At 39.1% G+C, this 17,038-nt stretch overlaps 2 protein-coding genes and 1 pseudogene across 5 annotated transcripts in view; 2 read left to right on the top strand and 1 right to left on the bottom strand.

Moving 5' to 3' along the window:
- Positions 1–10,888, top strand: part of Tmem220 (transmembrane protein 220) — a 26,393-nt gene extending 15,505 nt beyond the window's left edge. The window contains exon 7 of the mRNA XM_087191838.1: positions 10,507–10,888. Coding sequence (XP_087047964.1) covers positions 10,507–10,585 — 79 coding nt within the window. The 3' untranslated portion in view covers positions 10,586–10,888. The remainder of the gene's footprint in view (positions 1–10,506) is intronic.
- Positions 2,019–17,038, bottom strand: Adprm (ADP-ribose/CDP-alcohol diphosphatase, manganese dependent). 4 transcript variants are annotated; one of them, XM_013076804.3, is made up of 5 exons: positions 16,883–17,038; positions 9,017–9,270; positions 7,057–7,674; positions 5,716–5,832; positions 2,019–2,784 (listed from the first exon to the last, which is right to left on the bottom strand). In XM_013076804.3, the coding sequence occupies exons 3-5, from the start codon at positions 7,655–7,657 to the stop codon at positions 2,480–2,482; spliced, it is 1,023 nt and encodes a 340-aa protein (XP_012932258.1). In that variant the 5' UTR covers positions 7,658–7,674; positions 9,017–9,270; positions 16,883–17,038; the 3' UTR covers positions 2,019–2,479. The 4 variants fall into 4 exon arrangements, with proteins under 4 accessions (XP_012932258.1, XP_012932259.1, XP_004857596.1 ...); XM_013076805.3 differs by having other exon boundaries at positions 9,022–9,270; XM_004857539.4 differs by lacking the exon at positions 9,017–9,270 and having other exon boundaries at positions 16,883–16,980.
- LOC101701423 (la-related protein 7-like) lies at positions 10,630–13,570 on the top strand (annotated as a pseudogene).

Below are 17,038 nucleotides of genomic sequence, written 5' to 3'. Positions count from 1 at the left end.
TAGCTTGGTGTGAGGGCCCTGGGTTCAATCTGCAGTACTATGGAATGACCCTGACAGTTTGTCTCTTTGTTTTTATACCATTTAATATAATAATGAGTATTCTATAAATATGTTAAAGGAGGTAGGTATGTTTTTGTTTTGTACACAGTGGCCATTGAAGTCAGATATGTTCTATTAAGGAAAAATAATCTTGTTGCTATTAAAGCAGTTACAGTATAATTTAAGAGTCAGTAAAATACAAGTAAAGGCTTTGGGATTTGTAGTTTCCATCTAGTTCATATGTTATCTATGGCCTTTATACTTGTTAGAATTAACTATTAAAATCACACACAAAGAAATGAACTCACTGGCAAATTCTATGTAGGGCCTACCCATTCTCCAAATCATACTTGATTCTGTGCTTAAACGACAGTAATGTTCAAGGTATATTTTCATAGTGTTTGCATTTCCCATATCAGACTATAAATTCTGTAAATATTCGTAGTACTTTTGCCTCTCCAGAGTTAAGCATATAAAAGACACTTTTGGCAGAGCACTCAATATTTTAAGAGTTTAGTAAGCAACCCTTTGAAATTCTATTTTGCTACTGTATTATTAGTAAACTTCATATTTCAGTTCTCAAAATGTCTTCCCGACCCCCAACCCACAAATGCTTTTCTTCCCATTATCCCTCACACACCTCAGCCCCACTGTCTACTGCTTGGACTGACACACATTTAGTCAAGGATTCCTGGGCCAGGGATTTAGCTCAGTGGTTCTGCTGCCTGCCTCGAAAGTGCAAGTTCCCGAGTTTGATCCCCAGTACCAAAAACAAAAAAAAATTTCTTGGCTCACAATCTGAGAGCACCTCATTAAGTGAAGCTCTCTTAGCTCATCATTCAAAGGCCTTCACGACATAGCACTTGTCTATCCTTTTATGCTTACTCACTATACCCCAAGCAGCTTTTGGTTGAATCCTCATAGCATTACTTGCTGCTCCTAAATTCAGCAGCTTCTTTGATGCCTTTTTCTACTTGAAATGTTCCCCGCTTAAACCATGCCTTCCTTTCTCATGCCATCCCTAATCCCTTCAAATAAAACTTAAATCTTTTCAAGTCTTTTCTTCAAATGACAGCCAATTTCACACATCTGTTGTCTCACAACATAAGATCTGTGATTATGGGAGCTCATTAATAATTCATCTGTGGCCAGCTGAATGTGGGCCTCACAAATACCTAGGTCCTAATCCCTCCAGCCTATGTTGCCTTATATTACAAAATGGACCTTGAAGATGTGATTAAGGATCTTGAGGTGGAGAGACTGCCTGGATCATCCAGGTGGGCCTTAACAATCACAAGTGCACTTAGAGGAAGATGTAACTGCACATAAGAAAAGGTGAAGTGAAAACAAGCGGAGAGATTTAAAGATGCTACTTCTACCGCTGGCTGCAAAGGTAAGGAGGCCTGTGAGTCAAAGACCATGAGAGTACAGCTCAAGAGGCTGGAAAAGGCAAGCAAAGATTCCAGCTGGAACTTCCTAAGGGACCGTGACTGTGCCAACACCTGGGATTCAGCCCGGTTAAAGTGATCCCATACTTCTGACCTCCAGAGCTGTGAGATAATAGACACATGTTGAAAATTATCAAGTGTGTGGGAATTTGTTACAGCATCCACAGAAAACGAATATACCTTTATATCCTTATGGTGCCTATGTACTTAGCAGGCACACTTGCGTTGACTAGTGTTTTATTATTTTTTAGGCCCCAAATCAAACTTCCCCCATTTGTCATCTAGTTTTTCTGCAGATAAGCCTTGGTATATGTGGCAACTGAATTAAACACGTCCGTTTGTCTAGTTAAAGAGTCAAGGGTAAATTATCTACTGTAGGCTCACTGTGAACTGTGGTGGCCCAAACAGACCAAGGTAGCAGGCACACAGCTGCACTGGCACTTGTCCTGCTTTGATTGCAGTCACAAGAGGACAACATGACTTCTGAAAGATGTTCTCAAAGATTCAGGCAACAGACGTTCACTAGCCAAGTAACTTGTTATAGTGTTTATTCACAAAATGGGAATGTAAGCCTATAAAGTCCAAGTATAGGTATTCTGAGCAAAACCTGTTCAAAGCTCATTTATATCACAAAGTGAACAGAAAAAGCTTACCCAAGCTTTATTTTTTATTACGTATTTTAAGTAATACAGCTAACATGAATATATTCTCTTGTATAAATCAAAACCAAAATTTTTTTAGGTGAAGACAACTATATACCCCCACTGCAGTCTCCACCCTTGTTTTTTCTAATTTTCAGGAATGGATAGATTATCCAAAAGTGGTATTTCTGAATATTTTATCAACATACTCTGAAGCCACAAACACATTTGGTGATGCAAGCAGAATACAAAACAGAGTACTTTTTTGTTGTTGTTTTCCTTTTTGTGTAGTTGAAACAAGCACAAAGCAAGGTCATCCTCTTTCTATTAAGGCAAACAAAGTAAATCCGACTAAAAAGGGAATTCCTTCTTATAATTCATAATTCTGTCTGGAACTCTGCCTCTCCCTTTCAGCATCATTTTGTCAGAGTAGACATGAACTGTGCCAAAAGCTTGGCTGTCCGGAGCTGTTTCAATAACTCCTTCTAGGTTGACATGATGCACACCAAAAGGATCCTCAGAGTAGCCACCGTCATGTGTGTGACCAGCAAAGAAACACACCACACACTTGTGAGACCAAATGACTGCCAGGGCGTCGCTGTAGTTCCAGGCCAGGCACACAGCATCAGAGGCCTCTGGGTAAATGGGGATATGGCCTGTCAGTTAAAGAAAAGAAGTTATGAGCCAATTGAGAAATATCTTTTCCGTCAAGATAAATGGCTAAAACCTACTACTAAGGGAAAAATAAATAAATTGCATATGGCAGCTTCATTATCCAAACAGACAAAAGACCAGAGAGAATCCATATAAAGAAGTAGATAATTTACAGTCACATCTCTAGTGCACAGTTAGGAGGGTGATACCACCACAAATGAGGTGGGAGAGGACAGAGGCCACTGCCTGAGATCTCTGACACCTACACAGAGTCTCAAGTTGCACAAACACCAAAGATCAAGGGCCTCATGTGTAGGGCAGTCTGTAAAGTCTGCCAGAAATCAGGCAGATGCCATACTGGAACTCAATCTTATTGATTTCCTTATATATGAATGATATATATTCAGGGAGATGTAATACTAACTAAAATAGGAGTTTAGGGATTGGCCATGGATTACATGTCATTTATATAAACAATGCTATAGAACTGATTAATGAGACTTTAAATACCCCTGTGCAATCAAGGTAGCCATATCCAATTTACAGATGAGAAAACTAATACAAGCAGAAAAAGTTTATATTGGGCCCCATAGATGAGATGTGGAAGTAGATGCAGGAGAATTTTGAAGCCAACACATACGTGAACCCAGGCATATATCAGGCCAGTTTCATTCTGATGTCCAGGAACACAGAACACTGCTTTCACTGAACTCTGCTTCATCTCAATAAAACACTTTTTTTTTGTTATTATTCATTTTTATTCTAAAATTTAAATATTCTCTTTATAAATATATTATAATACAAGTCAAAAGGATGGACACACACAGAAATTACCTATGATAAGAGCTAAGAGTTCAACAAATTGGGTAGAAGCTATATTGACCCATGTATCAAATGACACAATTATCTGCCCCCTTCTCCTGGAAGTACTTGGCTTCTAGGATGCCGCTAGTCTTCCTCCAACTTCAATGACCACTAATTTTCAATCTCCTCTCCTGGTTTCTCCTCTGCATCCTGTCAGGAGTACCCGAATGCTTGCTCTTTGGACTTCTCTATCTACACTTATGCCTTGGTGATCTCCCCGTGATTTTCACATCTTTAAATCTAATAGGCATAAGAAACTTAGTATGTCCAACCCTGATCCCATCCCTCTCTTCGTCTGCAGTGTTCCTCACCTCAACTAGTGGCTATTCGGCACTTCCAACTACATGACCCAAACTCAAAAACTCCAAACTCAAAATGACCTCTAAGTAGCCATCATCAAACTTTAACTTTTAAACTTTGCTAAAGGAAGGCTGTGGCACTCAGTTGTTAATGGTTTGCTTATCCAGTTTCCAAACTTTCAGCAAATAGTAAAGAAATCTAAGAAACTGCTAAAGTAGACAGGTTTAACACCAATAGTCAAAAGTGATGAGAAGCAGGGTGTATTGTCTCACACTTATAATCCCAGCACTCAGGAGGCTGAGGTGGAAGGACAGACAGAGGCCAGCCTTGGCTACAGAGTGAATAAAAGGCCAGCCTGAACTACCAGAAAGACCCTGTCTCAAAAAAACAAAAAGAAAAAGAAATGCAAAGAAAGCAGGGTAGAGGGGAAGGGGCTTGGGATACTTTAGCTATGTAGTTTAATCTCTTGGGGCTTTGGTTTCTTTACCTTCAAAAGTTAAAAGATTGGCCTACATGATCTCCAGGTTGCGTTCAGCAGAAATAGCTTGGCAGTGGCAAACCAAAACGTAGATACAAGCCAGGAAGCATCCCAGTTTCTGAGGCCACTACTGTAGAGTCAAATGGTGTCAGGACATGCCAGTAACCTGAGAGAACCCTATCTTTTCCAAGTCTTGACATTTGACAGTCAAATGGCAGCACAAACACTCCTCCATCTGTTTTTACAGTGGAAGATTAATATGCAAAAACTACATTTATGGACAGAAATACAATTTTATAGTATCACCTACGTGAATTGCCTATCATTTTCAAAGGGTTTTCACAGTCATAATTTTATTTGCTATAATACTGAGAAAACTGCAGTTCATATGTTCAATATTTTTCCAGGGCCACATAGTTCATCTAATAAATGAAAGCCAGAAAGGCATTCCATCCCCTGGTTTTCAGTTCAGTCTTCTCATCTATTTGAGTCACACTGGTTTTCAAACAAGGGCTGTAATGTCAGCCCCAAACCAAGTCTACTTTCCCTACTGCAAATCCAAATTCAGTTCTTCACACGTATGCACATGCACACATGTATGTTTTAAGCACTTCCAGATTCCCAGAATCCCAGATGATGGCATCTGTCAAAAATGATTTTAAATGGAAATAATGTAAATCCAATTTCCTTGGGACTGTGTGGTTGATACAGACAGAAAGTGCTCACTGTCATCTGAGTCAGTCATGCTCATACCGTGAGACATCAGCTGTGCTGCACCTGGGCAGCAGTGGCCAGTTTGCTGGCCACTTCACTGACAGCCAGAGTTTTGAAGACTGGGATTTGGAATGGGGTCTGTACTGACTTTCTCATTTAAAAATTATTACATAGGGCTGGGGATTTAGCTCAGTGGTTCCACCACCTACCTCACAAGCATAAGGTCCTGAGTTCAATCCCCAGTACCAAAATAAATAAATAAATAAATAAATAAATAAATAAATAAATAAATATTATTACATTAATCTCATTTGGGAAAATTCTCCTTTAAGGCCTACAAGGACAATTCACGGGCTCAACTATACAGCAAGATGGTTTTTGTTGTTTTACAATTCTCTCCTGTGTTTTAAAAATATTAATCTTGGATTTGGGTTGTTTTAATAAGAACTTTTAAAGCAAGCATCCATTTTCTAGAAAGAGGATACCAAACCATACATATTGTTAGTATTCTTTAAAAGCTAACATTTCCCAATCTCTAAAATGTTGCTGTAATCAGATAAACAATTTACATACTTACTCACAATCACCACTTTTTCTTGGTTTGTGTCAGAGAACGTAAGAACATCATTCAACCAGTTCAGCTGTTCTTGGCTGAATCCTCCATTGAACTGGACAAACTGGGTCTCAAATAGTCCTGAATGAATTCAGTAAGTCACACCCATCAAACGTCATTCTTCCCCTCATTTGGGCATTCAAACAAGGACACTTGTTCTTTTCTTTAGGAAATTTGATTACCAGCAATAAACTTTAAATAGAAAGTCACAAGAATTTTGAGCAATATATAAATAAATTACATTGTGTCTTACTCCTAGTCTTGACATTCCTTTATTTACTGGCTTACCATTACACTCAAAAGAAAACACAAATTCCTTGCAATGTCTCCTGAGCCCCATGAGATATTCTAGCACCTGTTCATTCTTCAAAATCATCTTCTATCTCACTGGCCCTTTTCTGTGTTGTTCAGTAATGCCAAAGTCTTATTCCACTTAGTATCTATGCAATTGTTTTTCCCTCTTGTCTTCTGACTTCCTATCCCTCATTCTTCCTAAGGTAACTCCTTTCTGTAATCTACATACTGGCTTCAGCTTAAATTATTTTCTTCTTGGAGAGCCTTCCTCTAATCACCTAATCTAAAGTAGCATCCCTAATCCTATAACAATACACTCCACTTTCTTGGCAGCACTTACTGTTGCAGAAATAATGTTTCTGTTTTATACTGCTACAGGTTGGGTCTTAAATGTCTCCCAAAGCCCCACGTATTAAAGGTTTAGTCCCCAGCTTGTGGTGCTGCTAGGAGGTAGTGGACTATTCTAGAGGTGGGGTCTAGTGGGAAGAAGTTAGGTCACTAAGGGTGTGACTTTGAATGGGATATTTGTACCCCAGCCCCTCCCTCATACACACTGTGTGTATGGCACACAGAGTATGCCATAAGGCAAGGAGCTTGCTCTAAAGGCAACAGGGCCAAGTGAAGATGAACTGCAACCTCTGAAACTGTGAGCCAAAATAAACCTTTCCTCCTTAAAAGTTGATTATCTCAGGTATTTTATCATGATAGAAGGTTAATACTTTATTAAATGTCCTGTCCACCTACTGCTTTGATTCTCTCCATTCCATTCACAAGGTAAAAAACAAAAGTGATTTGCCCAGATATGTTGGCCCAGACTGGCATGCAGCTATGTTAAATGAAACCTGAAACAATTACAATCAACCATGTGACATCAGGCTTATGCGAAATTCTGACCCTGAACAACAGTGACAAATTACTTTTACCTTAATCATCCATTTTCCTGCTGAATAAAAGGTAGCTGAAGAATTTAAAGACAATGTATTAGATTGTCAGTTCAAAGGAATAATTCACCTTGAGGACTATTCAATTCCGTATTTGGATTGTGCTCCCTCAGTATCTTCATACACTGCTGGTATTTTGGAGAAGAATGATCTATGCCCAAGACACTCAAGTCATAAGCATCAAGTAAAATAAACCGGAATTTAGGAAATGGTACAAAATGATAAGCATAATAATTCTCTGAAGGCACAGTCTCAGGATGATGTACAATTTGGTCTTCTAGAAACTTTGTGTTAAGTTTAGAGTTTGTTAAATAGTCTCTACTGAAGTTATAAAATTCATGGTTTCCCCATGTATGATGAACTGGGACTTTAAGCATCTGAAATGTGTTCATAACAAGTTCCAGAGACTTTTCTGATGTTTTATACTGCGCATTATAGCCATCAATGACATCTCCAAGTTGAAGAACACAGCAGGGCATGCTGCTTTCTTTATTCCATTCTTCAATAGCACCCATTAGGTGAAGAAGACTGTGTCTGTAGTACCGCCGCCTGCTCCCTTGGAAATTGTACCCATCTTCTAAATCAGCATATTGAATATCTGCTATAACTCCAAAGGAGAAGAGCCATTCTGAACTGTCACTTGGGGTCCCAGGATTGGGCTTTTCAGCCATAACCTCTGAACAGGTTTCTATATAAAGAAAGTGAAAAAGATAACAAAGTTCAAAATATCTTAATTTTCTACTTGGACTGAAGAAAACAGTAAAATGAATAGTAAATGTAATAGGCAGCTTGACAGAAAATAGTGCATGGACTTTGGAACTCACTTGACAGTCTTAGGTTTAAAATACTAAGGCACTCAAACAGTCCAGTTTTCTCCAACATAAAATAGACAATAAACTCTGTCCTTCAGAAGAGTAACAATTTATAAGGGTATTATCCTATTAATAAACAGGCATTTTAATTCTAGTAAAGCCAAATTCAAACCTGGGATAATTTCTGATATTTAAGAATATGTATTCATTTTAAAATACAACATGTATCCTCTCCCACAAACATCAAATAATTCCATCAAAACTTCAAGGTTTTTGGAAAGGTGCATATTACACTCACCCATTCACTGTACTGATCATAAGATTCCTATTATGAACTACTTTGTGCCAGGCTAGGCCTTTTCTCTCTGCTGATGGGTAGGGACACTTGAAATAAGCTTCTCATATTTTATATCTGAAGCAACTGGGAGAGACAGTAAAGATATGAAAATGGAGGAATAATTTTAACTATGAAATCAGTGTACTGTCATTTCCATGAACAGTGGTTCCTGCTTCTTTAATAGTTAAGAATCTAATGTGAACCAGATTTTTTTTTAAATTTTAATATTAACCTTTCTTGCCCCACAACCAAACCAGAAAACATGAAATCTTTTCATCTTACATGATCTCTACCCTTTACAATCTAAACTTACAATTGCTAAAGCAACCAAGAACTCTTAAGTGTTAAGACAAAAAAATCCAAGTCCAAGGGCTGGGGATTTAGCTCAGTGGCACCCCGCCTGCCTGGCAAGTGCAAAGTCCTGAGTTTGATCTCCTGTACCAAAAAAAAAAAAAAAAATCAAAGTCCAAGACCCTAAATTATCAAGTGGTTTTTTTTTTTTGCTTAAAGACTACAGTAATAAATCGTAGTGGTGGTGGTGGTGTCTGAATTTATCCAAATCCACATGTTTCTAAAAGTTCATTTGACTTTCTAAAATCCAAAATTCAGGGTCAGGGGTTTAGCTTAGTGGTGCCGCCATTTACCTCACAAGTGCAAGGTTCTGAGTTTGATCCCTGGTACTAAAAAAATAAAATCCAAAATTCATTTGACTTTAGATCAAAATCCTCTACAGACATGTGAAATACCAGTTGTAAGAGCACTCCTAACAGAGGTGGAGGATACAACTCCATAATCAGAAGGGGGATCAGACTCAAGTGAACTTAATTGAGAACTTAGGAGGTTCTCTTCAGTCTAAAATTTTTGTCACTAATGATACACACCTTACCTAGTCCACTGGATTAGGAGCTTTAGCTTTCTGTTCTTCCTTAATCTGATTGGATGTAACTAGCTCCAAAACAGGTGAAACAGAACCAGAAAAAGGAAATTCTGAAAAGTGATTATTCCCATATTATTTTTTAAATTTCTTCATTTCTTCCTTATAGTGTCCATCTGAAAATCCCAGTAGACGGGCTGGGGATTTAGCTCAATGATGCCACCGCCTGCCTCACAAGCGCAAGGTCCTGGGTTTGATTCCCTGATACCAAAAAAAAAAAAAAAAAAAGCCTCAGTAGATATCAAGTTAGTAGATATGTGTGACGGGTGATATCTTCATTTGTTTCTATAAATGAAAAAGTCTGGTTTGAAAAGTGGAAAACTCAGATAGTACAATTAAAAGAAATACATGTCAGCTAAAAATCTCCAGTCATAATTTTAAATACCTGTGCCTCCAAGTACAGATTAGAAGGAATATGAATATTTTTACCAAAGTTTAAACGAAAATCATTTCTGGGGATGTTCTTATTCCCTGCCAAATCAGCATGTTTGTTTTTATATTTAAACTCAGAACCTTGAGGGTGACAGTATGTGCTGTGGATCTCTTAGAGAGGATTTAGTATCCATCAATTTGATCTTCCATCCATATTAAATAGCTGTTACTTTTACCTATCCAGCAATCATTTCCCATCTAGTAACAGCACTCCAGTTTTCCTTTAGGCATGACCCAGTTCCCTACTGTCACTTCCTGTCATTTGATTTCTGAGGGAATGAGGGAACGACGGGACCGAGGAAAGACAGTGGCAAACAGAAACCCAGGTCTAGCTCGTAAAAGCCCAGTTTCCTTCTCACCAGTTAGGGGTAAGCTTATACCCAAGCACATAACCCAAAAGTACTACTTTTGCTGACAACTAAAACTTGAATTTCTGTGGAAAAGTGAACTGAGAAGAAATCCAACATAAAAGGAAACAAAGATAAATGACAGAAAGCAGAAAATTCTTGGAAACAGCTGCTGAAAACCTACATCCACCTACCCCTAACAGAACTACCCTGAGTCATTTAATTATTCCAGCAAATAAATTCCCCTTGGAGCTGAAATGTAAATGAAGTAGATTTTCTACCATTTAATACCAAAATCTGGTCAAAAACACCTTCCACTGGAACAATTTCAGTTTACTCAAGGCTATTTCAGTAAGTCAAGGCTATTACAGAATTTGGCAACTTTTTAAAGAAAGTTACACAATGTGGAGCAAAATACCCAGGGACTCATATTTCAAAACAATAATCATTCAGAGGAAGAAAACAGACCAAAGGATGGCGTACTTCCAGCTTTTAATGGTCAAGGATAGAGAGGTGGCATACAATTCTATTGAGTAAAGATATTATTTTGAAGGGACAACAGGATCAGAAGGTAAAGCAGGGAGATGGACAGAGGGAAACATATGAGCAAGGAAATTACTCTCCTAGCTAGTCAATGTTTTCCTTTTTTTTGGTTCAGGGAGATGCCAGGGGGCTCAGAAAGATTGGTCCTGGTGGAGAGATCAAAAACTCAACATGGGAGAGATGGAAAGGGCTGAAGGACGCAAGCCTCTGACCCTATATTTCGGAAACGGAGTGAAGAATGGAAGCTGAAGGTGGAAATCAAGCCATGGAAGAAAGCAGTGAAAAGAAGGAAGTAGAAAAGAAGAAGCGCTCTAGAGTTAAGCAGGTGCTTGCAGATATTGCTAAGCAAGTGGACTTCTGGTTTGGGGATGCAAGTCTTCACAAGGGTAGATTTCTTCGAGAACAGACAGAAAAATCTAGAGTGGATACACTGATATCTCCATTCTGGTGTCTTAACAAAATGAAAAAGTTGACTACTGATGGAAAGTTAATGGCTAGAGCATTGAAGAGCTCAGCTGTTGTTGAGTTGGACTTAGAAGGTACAGAATCAGAAGGAAAAAGCCTCTTGGTGAAAGACCAAAGGATGAGGATGAGCGCACTGTGTATTTGGAATTACTTCCTAAAAATGTTAATCACAGCTAGACTGAAAAAGTGTTTGAGAAATGTGGCAATGTTGTTTATATAAGTCAACCACATTATAAGTCTACTGGAGATCCGAAGGGATTTGTCTTTGTGGAATTTGAAACAAAAGAACAAGCAGCAAAAGCTATTAAGTTTCCTAACCCACCAGAAGCATCATCAAGAAAACCTGACATATTTCCCAAGACGGTGAAAAACAAGCCCATCCCAGTTCTAAGAGTAGCTGAAGAAAAAGAAAAAGAAGAAGAGAGAATGAAGAAAGAAGACAATGTCCAGGAAAAAGGGATGAGTATGGACACAACCAGCATGAGCATCTATAAAGTGAAGGCCTCTAGGACCACATCTGAGGGCTCTGAAATGGAAAGTACAGAACCCCAAAAGCAACACAACAAGAAAAAGAAAAAAACGGGACAGAGCCGAGGTATCCAGCTTACCTGAAGGCAGACCCGGGAAGAGGAAGAGGAGCAGCTCTGCAGATGCCGAAAGTCTGGCTCCCAAATCAAAAATCAAGAAAATAGCTCAGAAAATTGTTAAAAAAGAGGCTTCTGACATTGGTGTATGAAAAGACTTTATGAACAAAACCTCAGTTGCCCGTGAATTAGCACAAACAATCAATAAGTGGGATCTCTTCTTATTAAAAAGCTTCTGCACAGCAAGAGAAACCACCAGCAGTGTGAAGAGACAACCCACAATGTGAGAAAAAATTTTCACTAGCGGTCCCTCAGACAAAGGTCTACTATCTCGAATCTATAAAGAACTTAAAAAAAATCAGACCTCCCAAATTTAAAGACCCATTCCAAAAATGGGCATCTGAAATGAACAGACATTTCTCACAAAAAGAAGTAGAAATGGCAAATAAATATATGAAAAAATGTTCAACATCACTGGTCATTCAAGAGATGCAAATGAAAACAACACTGAGATTCCACCTCATCCCAGAAAGAGTGGCTGCTATCAAGAAATCAACCAATACCAAATTCTGGTGGGGCTGTGGGGAAAGAGGAACCCTGCTCCACTGCTGGTGGGAGTGTAGACTGGTGCAAGCACTGTGGAAATCAGGATGGAGATACCTCAAAGACCTACAACTGGAAGTCCCATTTGACCCAGCTATTCTCCTGCTGGGTACCTTCCCCAAAGAATTAAAAGAATCATACCACAGTGATATATGTGCACCCATGTTCACAGCAGCACAGTTTGTAATACCTAAAACTTGGAAACAGCCCAAATGCCCATCAACTGGAGACTGGACAAAGAAAATGTGGGGTTTTTTAATAAAATGGAGTACTACTCAGCCATCAAAAATGAGAAATTAAGAGACATTTATTGCTAAATGGATGCACATTGAGGCAATACTCTTAAGTGAAATAAATAGGACACACATGTGTAAATGCCGACTAGTTTCTCTAGGGCAAGAAACTGAAAGTGTAAATAAGGACTAAAAAGTATAACAGATAATGTGAAATAGGAAGAAAAGGGGCAAAGGAGAAGGGGAAGTGGGGGGGGGGGTAGGGGAAAGGCAAGAAGGGAATGGAATACGAGAAAATGAAAAAAAGGAAACAAAGTCTTTGTAAATAGGGAGGGATGGAGGGGTTGAAGGGAGGGCAGGGGAAGGGGAAAAAAAATAAGAACCAAGAGAGTATGTAAAGGTGCATTTCTCCTATGATGAATGTCATTATATTGTACACCTAAAATGTACCAATAAAAGGATATACAAAAAAAAAAAAGGAGGCTTAAGTTTCCAAAGAAAACAGATTTAGAATTCTCTACAGAAGAGGAAAAGGATACTGGACATATAAAAGGTTCTCTACTAAAAACCAAAAGGAAGTACAAGAAAAAATAAAAAGAGAGACATAAAATGGGAGAAGAAGTTACACCATTGTGAGATTGCGAGTCTTATCCAAGAACGAATGGATGGATTTGAAAAAAGAGTATTTGGCATTGCAAAAAGCCATCATGGCTTCTTTAAAAAAGACAATATCCCAAATAAAATCAGAATCAGAAAGGGAAACAGATAGTGGAGTACCTAGTAAGATTGCAGTGAAAAAGGAAGAAGTCAATGGTCCAGAGTGTCGTCCTCAGGAGAAGGTTAATCCACCAGGACCACAGTATGTGAGTGGAGTCATTGTGAAGATCACTAGCCCAGAACCTCTGCCTGGCAGGAAGCAAGTCCAGAATATGCTGGCAGCAATCTCAGAAGTTGTATATGTTGATCTGCTAGAAAGAGACACAGAATGTCATGCTAGGTTTAAAACCCCAGAGGTGGCCCAGGTCACCGAGATTAAAAAGAAGCATGGCTGGGAACTGGAGGCCCTTTCTGGTGATCATGAAGAGATACTGACAGAAGATTCTGGTAAACAGACAGGCCAAGCTCAATCAGCCTCGGGAAAAGAAGAGAGGCACCGAGAAGTTAATCACCAAAGCCGAAAAGATTAGATTTGAAAAGACTCAACAAGCAAGTAAACACATTCGATTTTCTGAATATGACTGAGGAGTAGCGCTCACCTGTTCACTGGGTCCTGAGTAGTTCTCTGGACGTCATTTTATTATAGTAGCACCATAACAAATGTGCACTGAATGAACATTTAAAATCTACATTTAATGAAAGGAAACACCTTGGCTGCTCACTTGTAAATAAGACCTTTTTCTAGAGATCAGTCCATTGTATACTACAGTTTTTCATTAAACACTTTATTTGTTGAAATTATGTGTCAACCTCAAAAAAAAACAAACCTCAGCATGACTTCCAGTGGGGAAATGGAGAACCAGTAGGCATTCTAATGGCATGGAACTTTTTAAAAATAGTCCTCTCCTCTACCAAATACATACCCACAAAATAGGTGCAGAGGATAAAAAACTGTTGAAGCTAGTCATGAGTCACCTAATAATGATGGAAATTTTGATGTGTAATCAGTAGAGAAAGAAATCCAGAGAGGAAAATAGTTGAAATACACATTTTGTGGTAAGAGGAGCCACTTAGGGACAGAGTCACTGTGGGATGTGATTTAAAATTCTATGCTAAAAAAGGCCATGCATTTCTACAAGCTGATGAAGCTCAAGGAATTTATAAGTGGTTATGTCAACAACATGTTCCAAAATCAACCATCACTCAAAGTGTTGATGGTTGAAGAGTGAAAAGCAAAGCACACCCCTCAGCAGGCACTCCTGTACTGCCAGCTGAGACCATCTGCTGGACAGAACTGGAAGAAAACTGAAGGGTGAGCTTGCAACCACACAAACACAATCATAAAAGTTTCTTTTCTTAAAATGTAAGGCAGCAGGACTTCTTAATGACTTATTTGAAAACAGATTAGACAAACTTCATTTGATTCAACAAAAATTAATAGATGAAACTTTAGATCTTATGAGAAAATTGGGACTTCATTTTTTGACTGTGGATTACATATGTGAAGACACATTCACAAAATTTCATGAAGCAAGAGAATAAAATTCATGACTTTGAAGAAAGACTGCAGCAGTTAAAGAAAGAGATTAAGCTGCATGTCTTGCATCATGACATTTTGTAGTCACTTTGAGAGAAAATACTGTAAGGTTTTCTACATTATTCCATTCCAGTAAGAAGTCACAGTAGTTTCAGTCATCTTGAGACTCATTAGACATAAATTTTTTTTGACATATAATTTTAAAATCACTTTATTAAACACATGTGGTGCTTTATGATTCAGAAAATTACAAAGCAGTTGCTTTGCATTATAACTCAGCTGAATCACACAGCAACCTAGTGAGGATTTTTTTTTTTTAGGAGTATTTTTGCTTTGGGGAAAACTGGAACTATATTTCAGTTGCAGGTCTTCAATTTCAAAATTTTCAGCACCTCACTACAGTACTAAGAAGTTTACAAATTTGGGCTTAGCTGTCCTAGTCAAACCAGTCCTAAAAATTATGTCAAGCACAAAATCTGATCAGGCTTATCACTATTAAAACAAATATCAGGGCCGGGGATTTAGCTCAGTGGTTTTGCCGCCTGCTGTGCAAGCGCAAAGACCTGAGTTCAATCCCTGGTACCAAAAAAAAAACCAAAAACAAAAACAAAAAAACAAGTATCAGATGGTATTATCCACACCCTGTCTCCCTCAAAAAAAGGACCTAAAATGAAAACAAACTCACATGGTGCTCTTGCTGGGTCACAATAGTAATAAAAGCAACAGATTTACAATAGATATAACACTTTAGGTACCTTTTAAAATGAGTCCATGAAATCAGGCTCAGAGGTGTTATTAGCAATTCACCCAATACCTAGCTACAATTAGATGTTAGTTTATCTGATACTACATCTTAATATGAAAATATCATAAGAATGCTTTGGTAAATTAAAGGGTAAACAGAATCACTTTGACAAAGAAAATTAAATAGACCAGCTAAAAGGATCATCAAACTTAATTTTAATTTATAGGATGTGTACTTGATCAGTTAACCTATAAGTGAGCAATTAAAGAGATGAACAATAACTTTGGATGCTCCTTTCCTGACTAAGCAAGGTATTTTGTGTCATTTTGTCAATTATAAAAAAAAACTCCTTGAACAAAAATACATAGAAATCAGAGGGGAAAATCTTACCCACCGGCAACTTCAAGACAGAAAAATTGGTTTTGATTAACAATATGAAGTGCTGAATAAACATGTGAGAACTTTTCTAAGGTAAGTGCTCATGCTACCCATAAGGCTGAGTCAGGAGGTTTTCTAGTTAGAGGGCAGCCTGGGGAATTTAACTAGGCCCTGTCTCAAAATTTTAAAAAGGCCTGGAAATGTAGTTTAGCTTGAGTCCTTGTGGCCAATTCCCAGTAAGGAAAAGGGGAGTTCTTTTAACTGAGCTAACTTTCAGAAAACTCCAGCTCAATTTCAGAATCAGGAAACAAGTATTATTAAACTGCATTACTTAATGTGTCAGAGAGCAGCACACTTGGTCAGTTGGGCCAAATCACAGGGAGACAGAAGAAAAAACAAAATTATGCTTCAATCCAATAATCACTGGAGCAATAGTTCCTTCTGCTCTGAAGCCCCCTGGAGGAGGGGGGGACATATAAGAGTGAAAACTGTAATTAAGGAAGCCAGATGGGGACTTTCCTGCATTTTTGCAAATCCATTGGGTGGGGGGAGAAGACTTCAGATATTGAGACATAAACAAAAGCAGATGAAATGAATTCGAGTTAAATCTCCCAGGAAATATAAAATAAACCTACAAACGCTCTTAGCCTCATTATTATGTAGTTATATCCGAGTAACATAAGCAGTCCCAGAAGCCATCATCAAATTTCAAATTACGAAACTGAAGGGATCAGAGGCCAGTCAGTGCACTTTAGGAAACTAGGGTCGCAGGATACTAAGTTAAAGGGAGGTCGTGACGCAATAGATGCTTCTTACGTACAGTGCTGCGCTTTACAATCAGACTGTGATAGGTACGGGTAGCTAGAAGTGTTGGGCACTTCAGACATCTCTTGCTTTTGCCACCCTTACCAAATTATTATTAGCATTTTTTTAGGTTAAAGATTGGAGAATAAAGAGTCAAGTTCTACTTTTGAGAATGCGAAGGGATCAACGACTTGTAATTCTACTTGGCCGACCACTAAACCAGGCAGGACTAGGATCACCAGACAGGATGGGAGTGCAGGGACCACCCAGTCCCGCCAGCCAAGGGCGGAGTAGGCTGCGTTCGGGGAGACCCATCCCTCCCCCCGAGGGCCGGACGCCCCCCCGAACTCAGGACCGCCAGGCCTCGGCCCGGTCGCGCAGCCCAGGCAGACCCTCAGTGATTCCGCGGCCAACCCCTCCCGGTCCCCACTACAGGGCCCCTCAGCCGGCGCAGGACCAGCCTCCAGAGGACAGGCACCACCTACCCTGCGCAGCGTCCTCCTCCAGCCCTCCTTAACGACCGGCTAGGTGACCACAACATCACCGAGAGAAGGGGAAAGAGCGGCTTCTTTGCGACTTCCGGCGGAAGCGGAAGGGTACCGGAAATAACGGGGCCTATCAAAGGATGTGCGGTCAGCTAC

Source organism: Heterocephalus glaber, unplaced genomic scaffold, assembly GCF_053883595.1.
Source record: "Heterocephalus glaber isolate CG9 unplaced genomic scaffold, H.glaber_assembly_v1.0 deba00001564, whole genome shotgun sequence".
NCBI classification, from domain to species: domain Eukaryota; kingdom Metazoa; phylum Chordata; class Mammalia; order Rodentia; family Bathyergidae; genus Heterocephalus; species Heterocephalus glaber.
This window is presented reverse-complemented; position numbering and strand designations above follow the sequence as displayed.

Bases quoted from the DNA above. Each gene is read 5' to 3' on its own strand.
- Adprm (XM_013076804.3), bottom strand. From the start codon at position 7,657: ATGGCTGAAAAGCCCAATCCTGGGACCCCAAGTGACAGTTCAGAATGG. The intron at 5,833-7,056 runs GTGAATTATTCC...GAATTCATTCAG, and splicing joins GGAATTGAATAGTCCTCAAG to GACTATTTGAGACCCAGTTT. The intron at 2,785-5,715 runs GTAAGTATGTAA...TTTAACTGACAG, and splicing joins AGAAAAAGTGGTGATTGTGA to GCCATATCCCCATTTACCCA.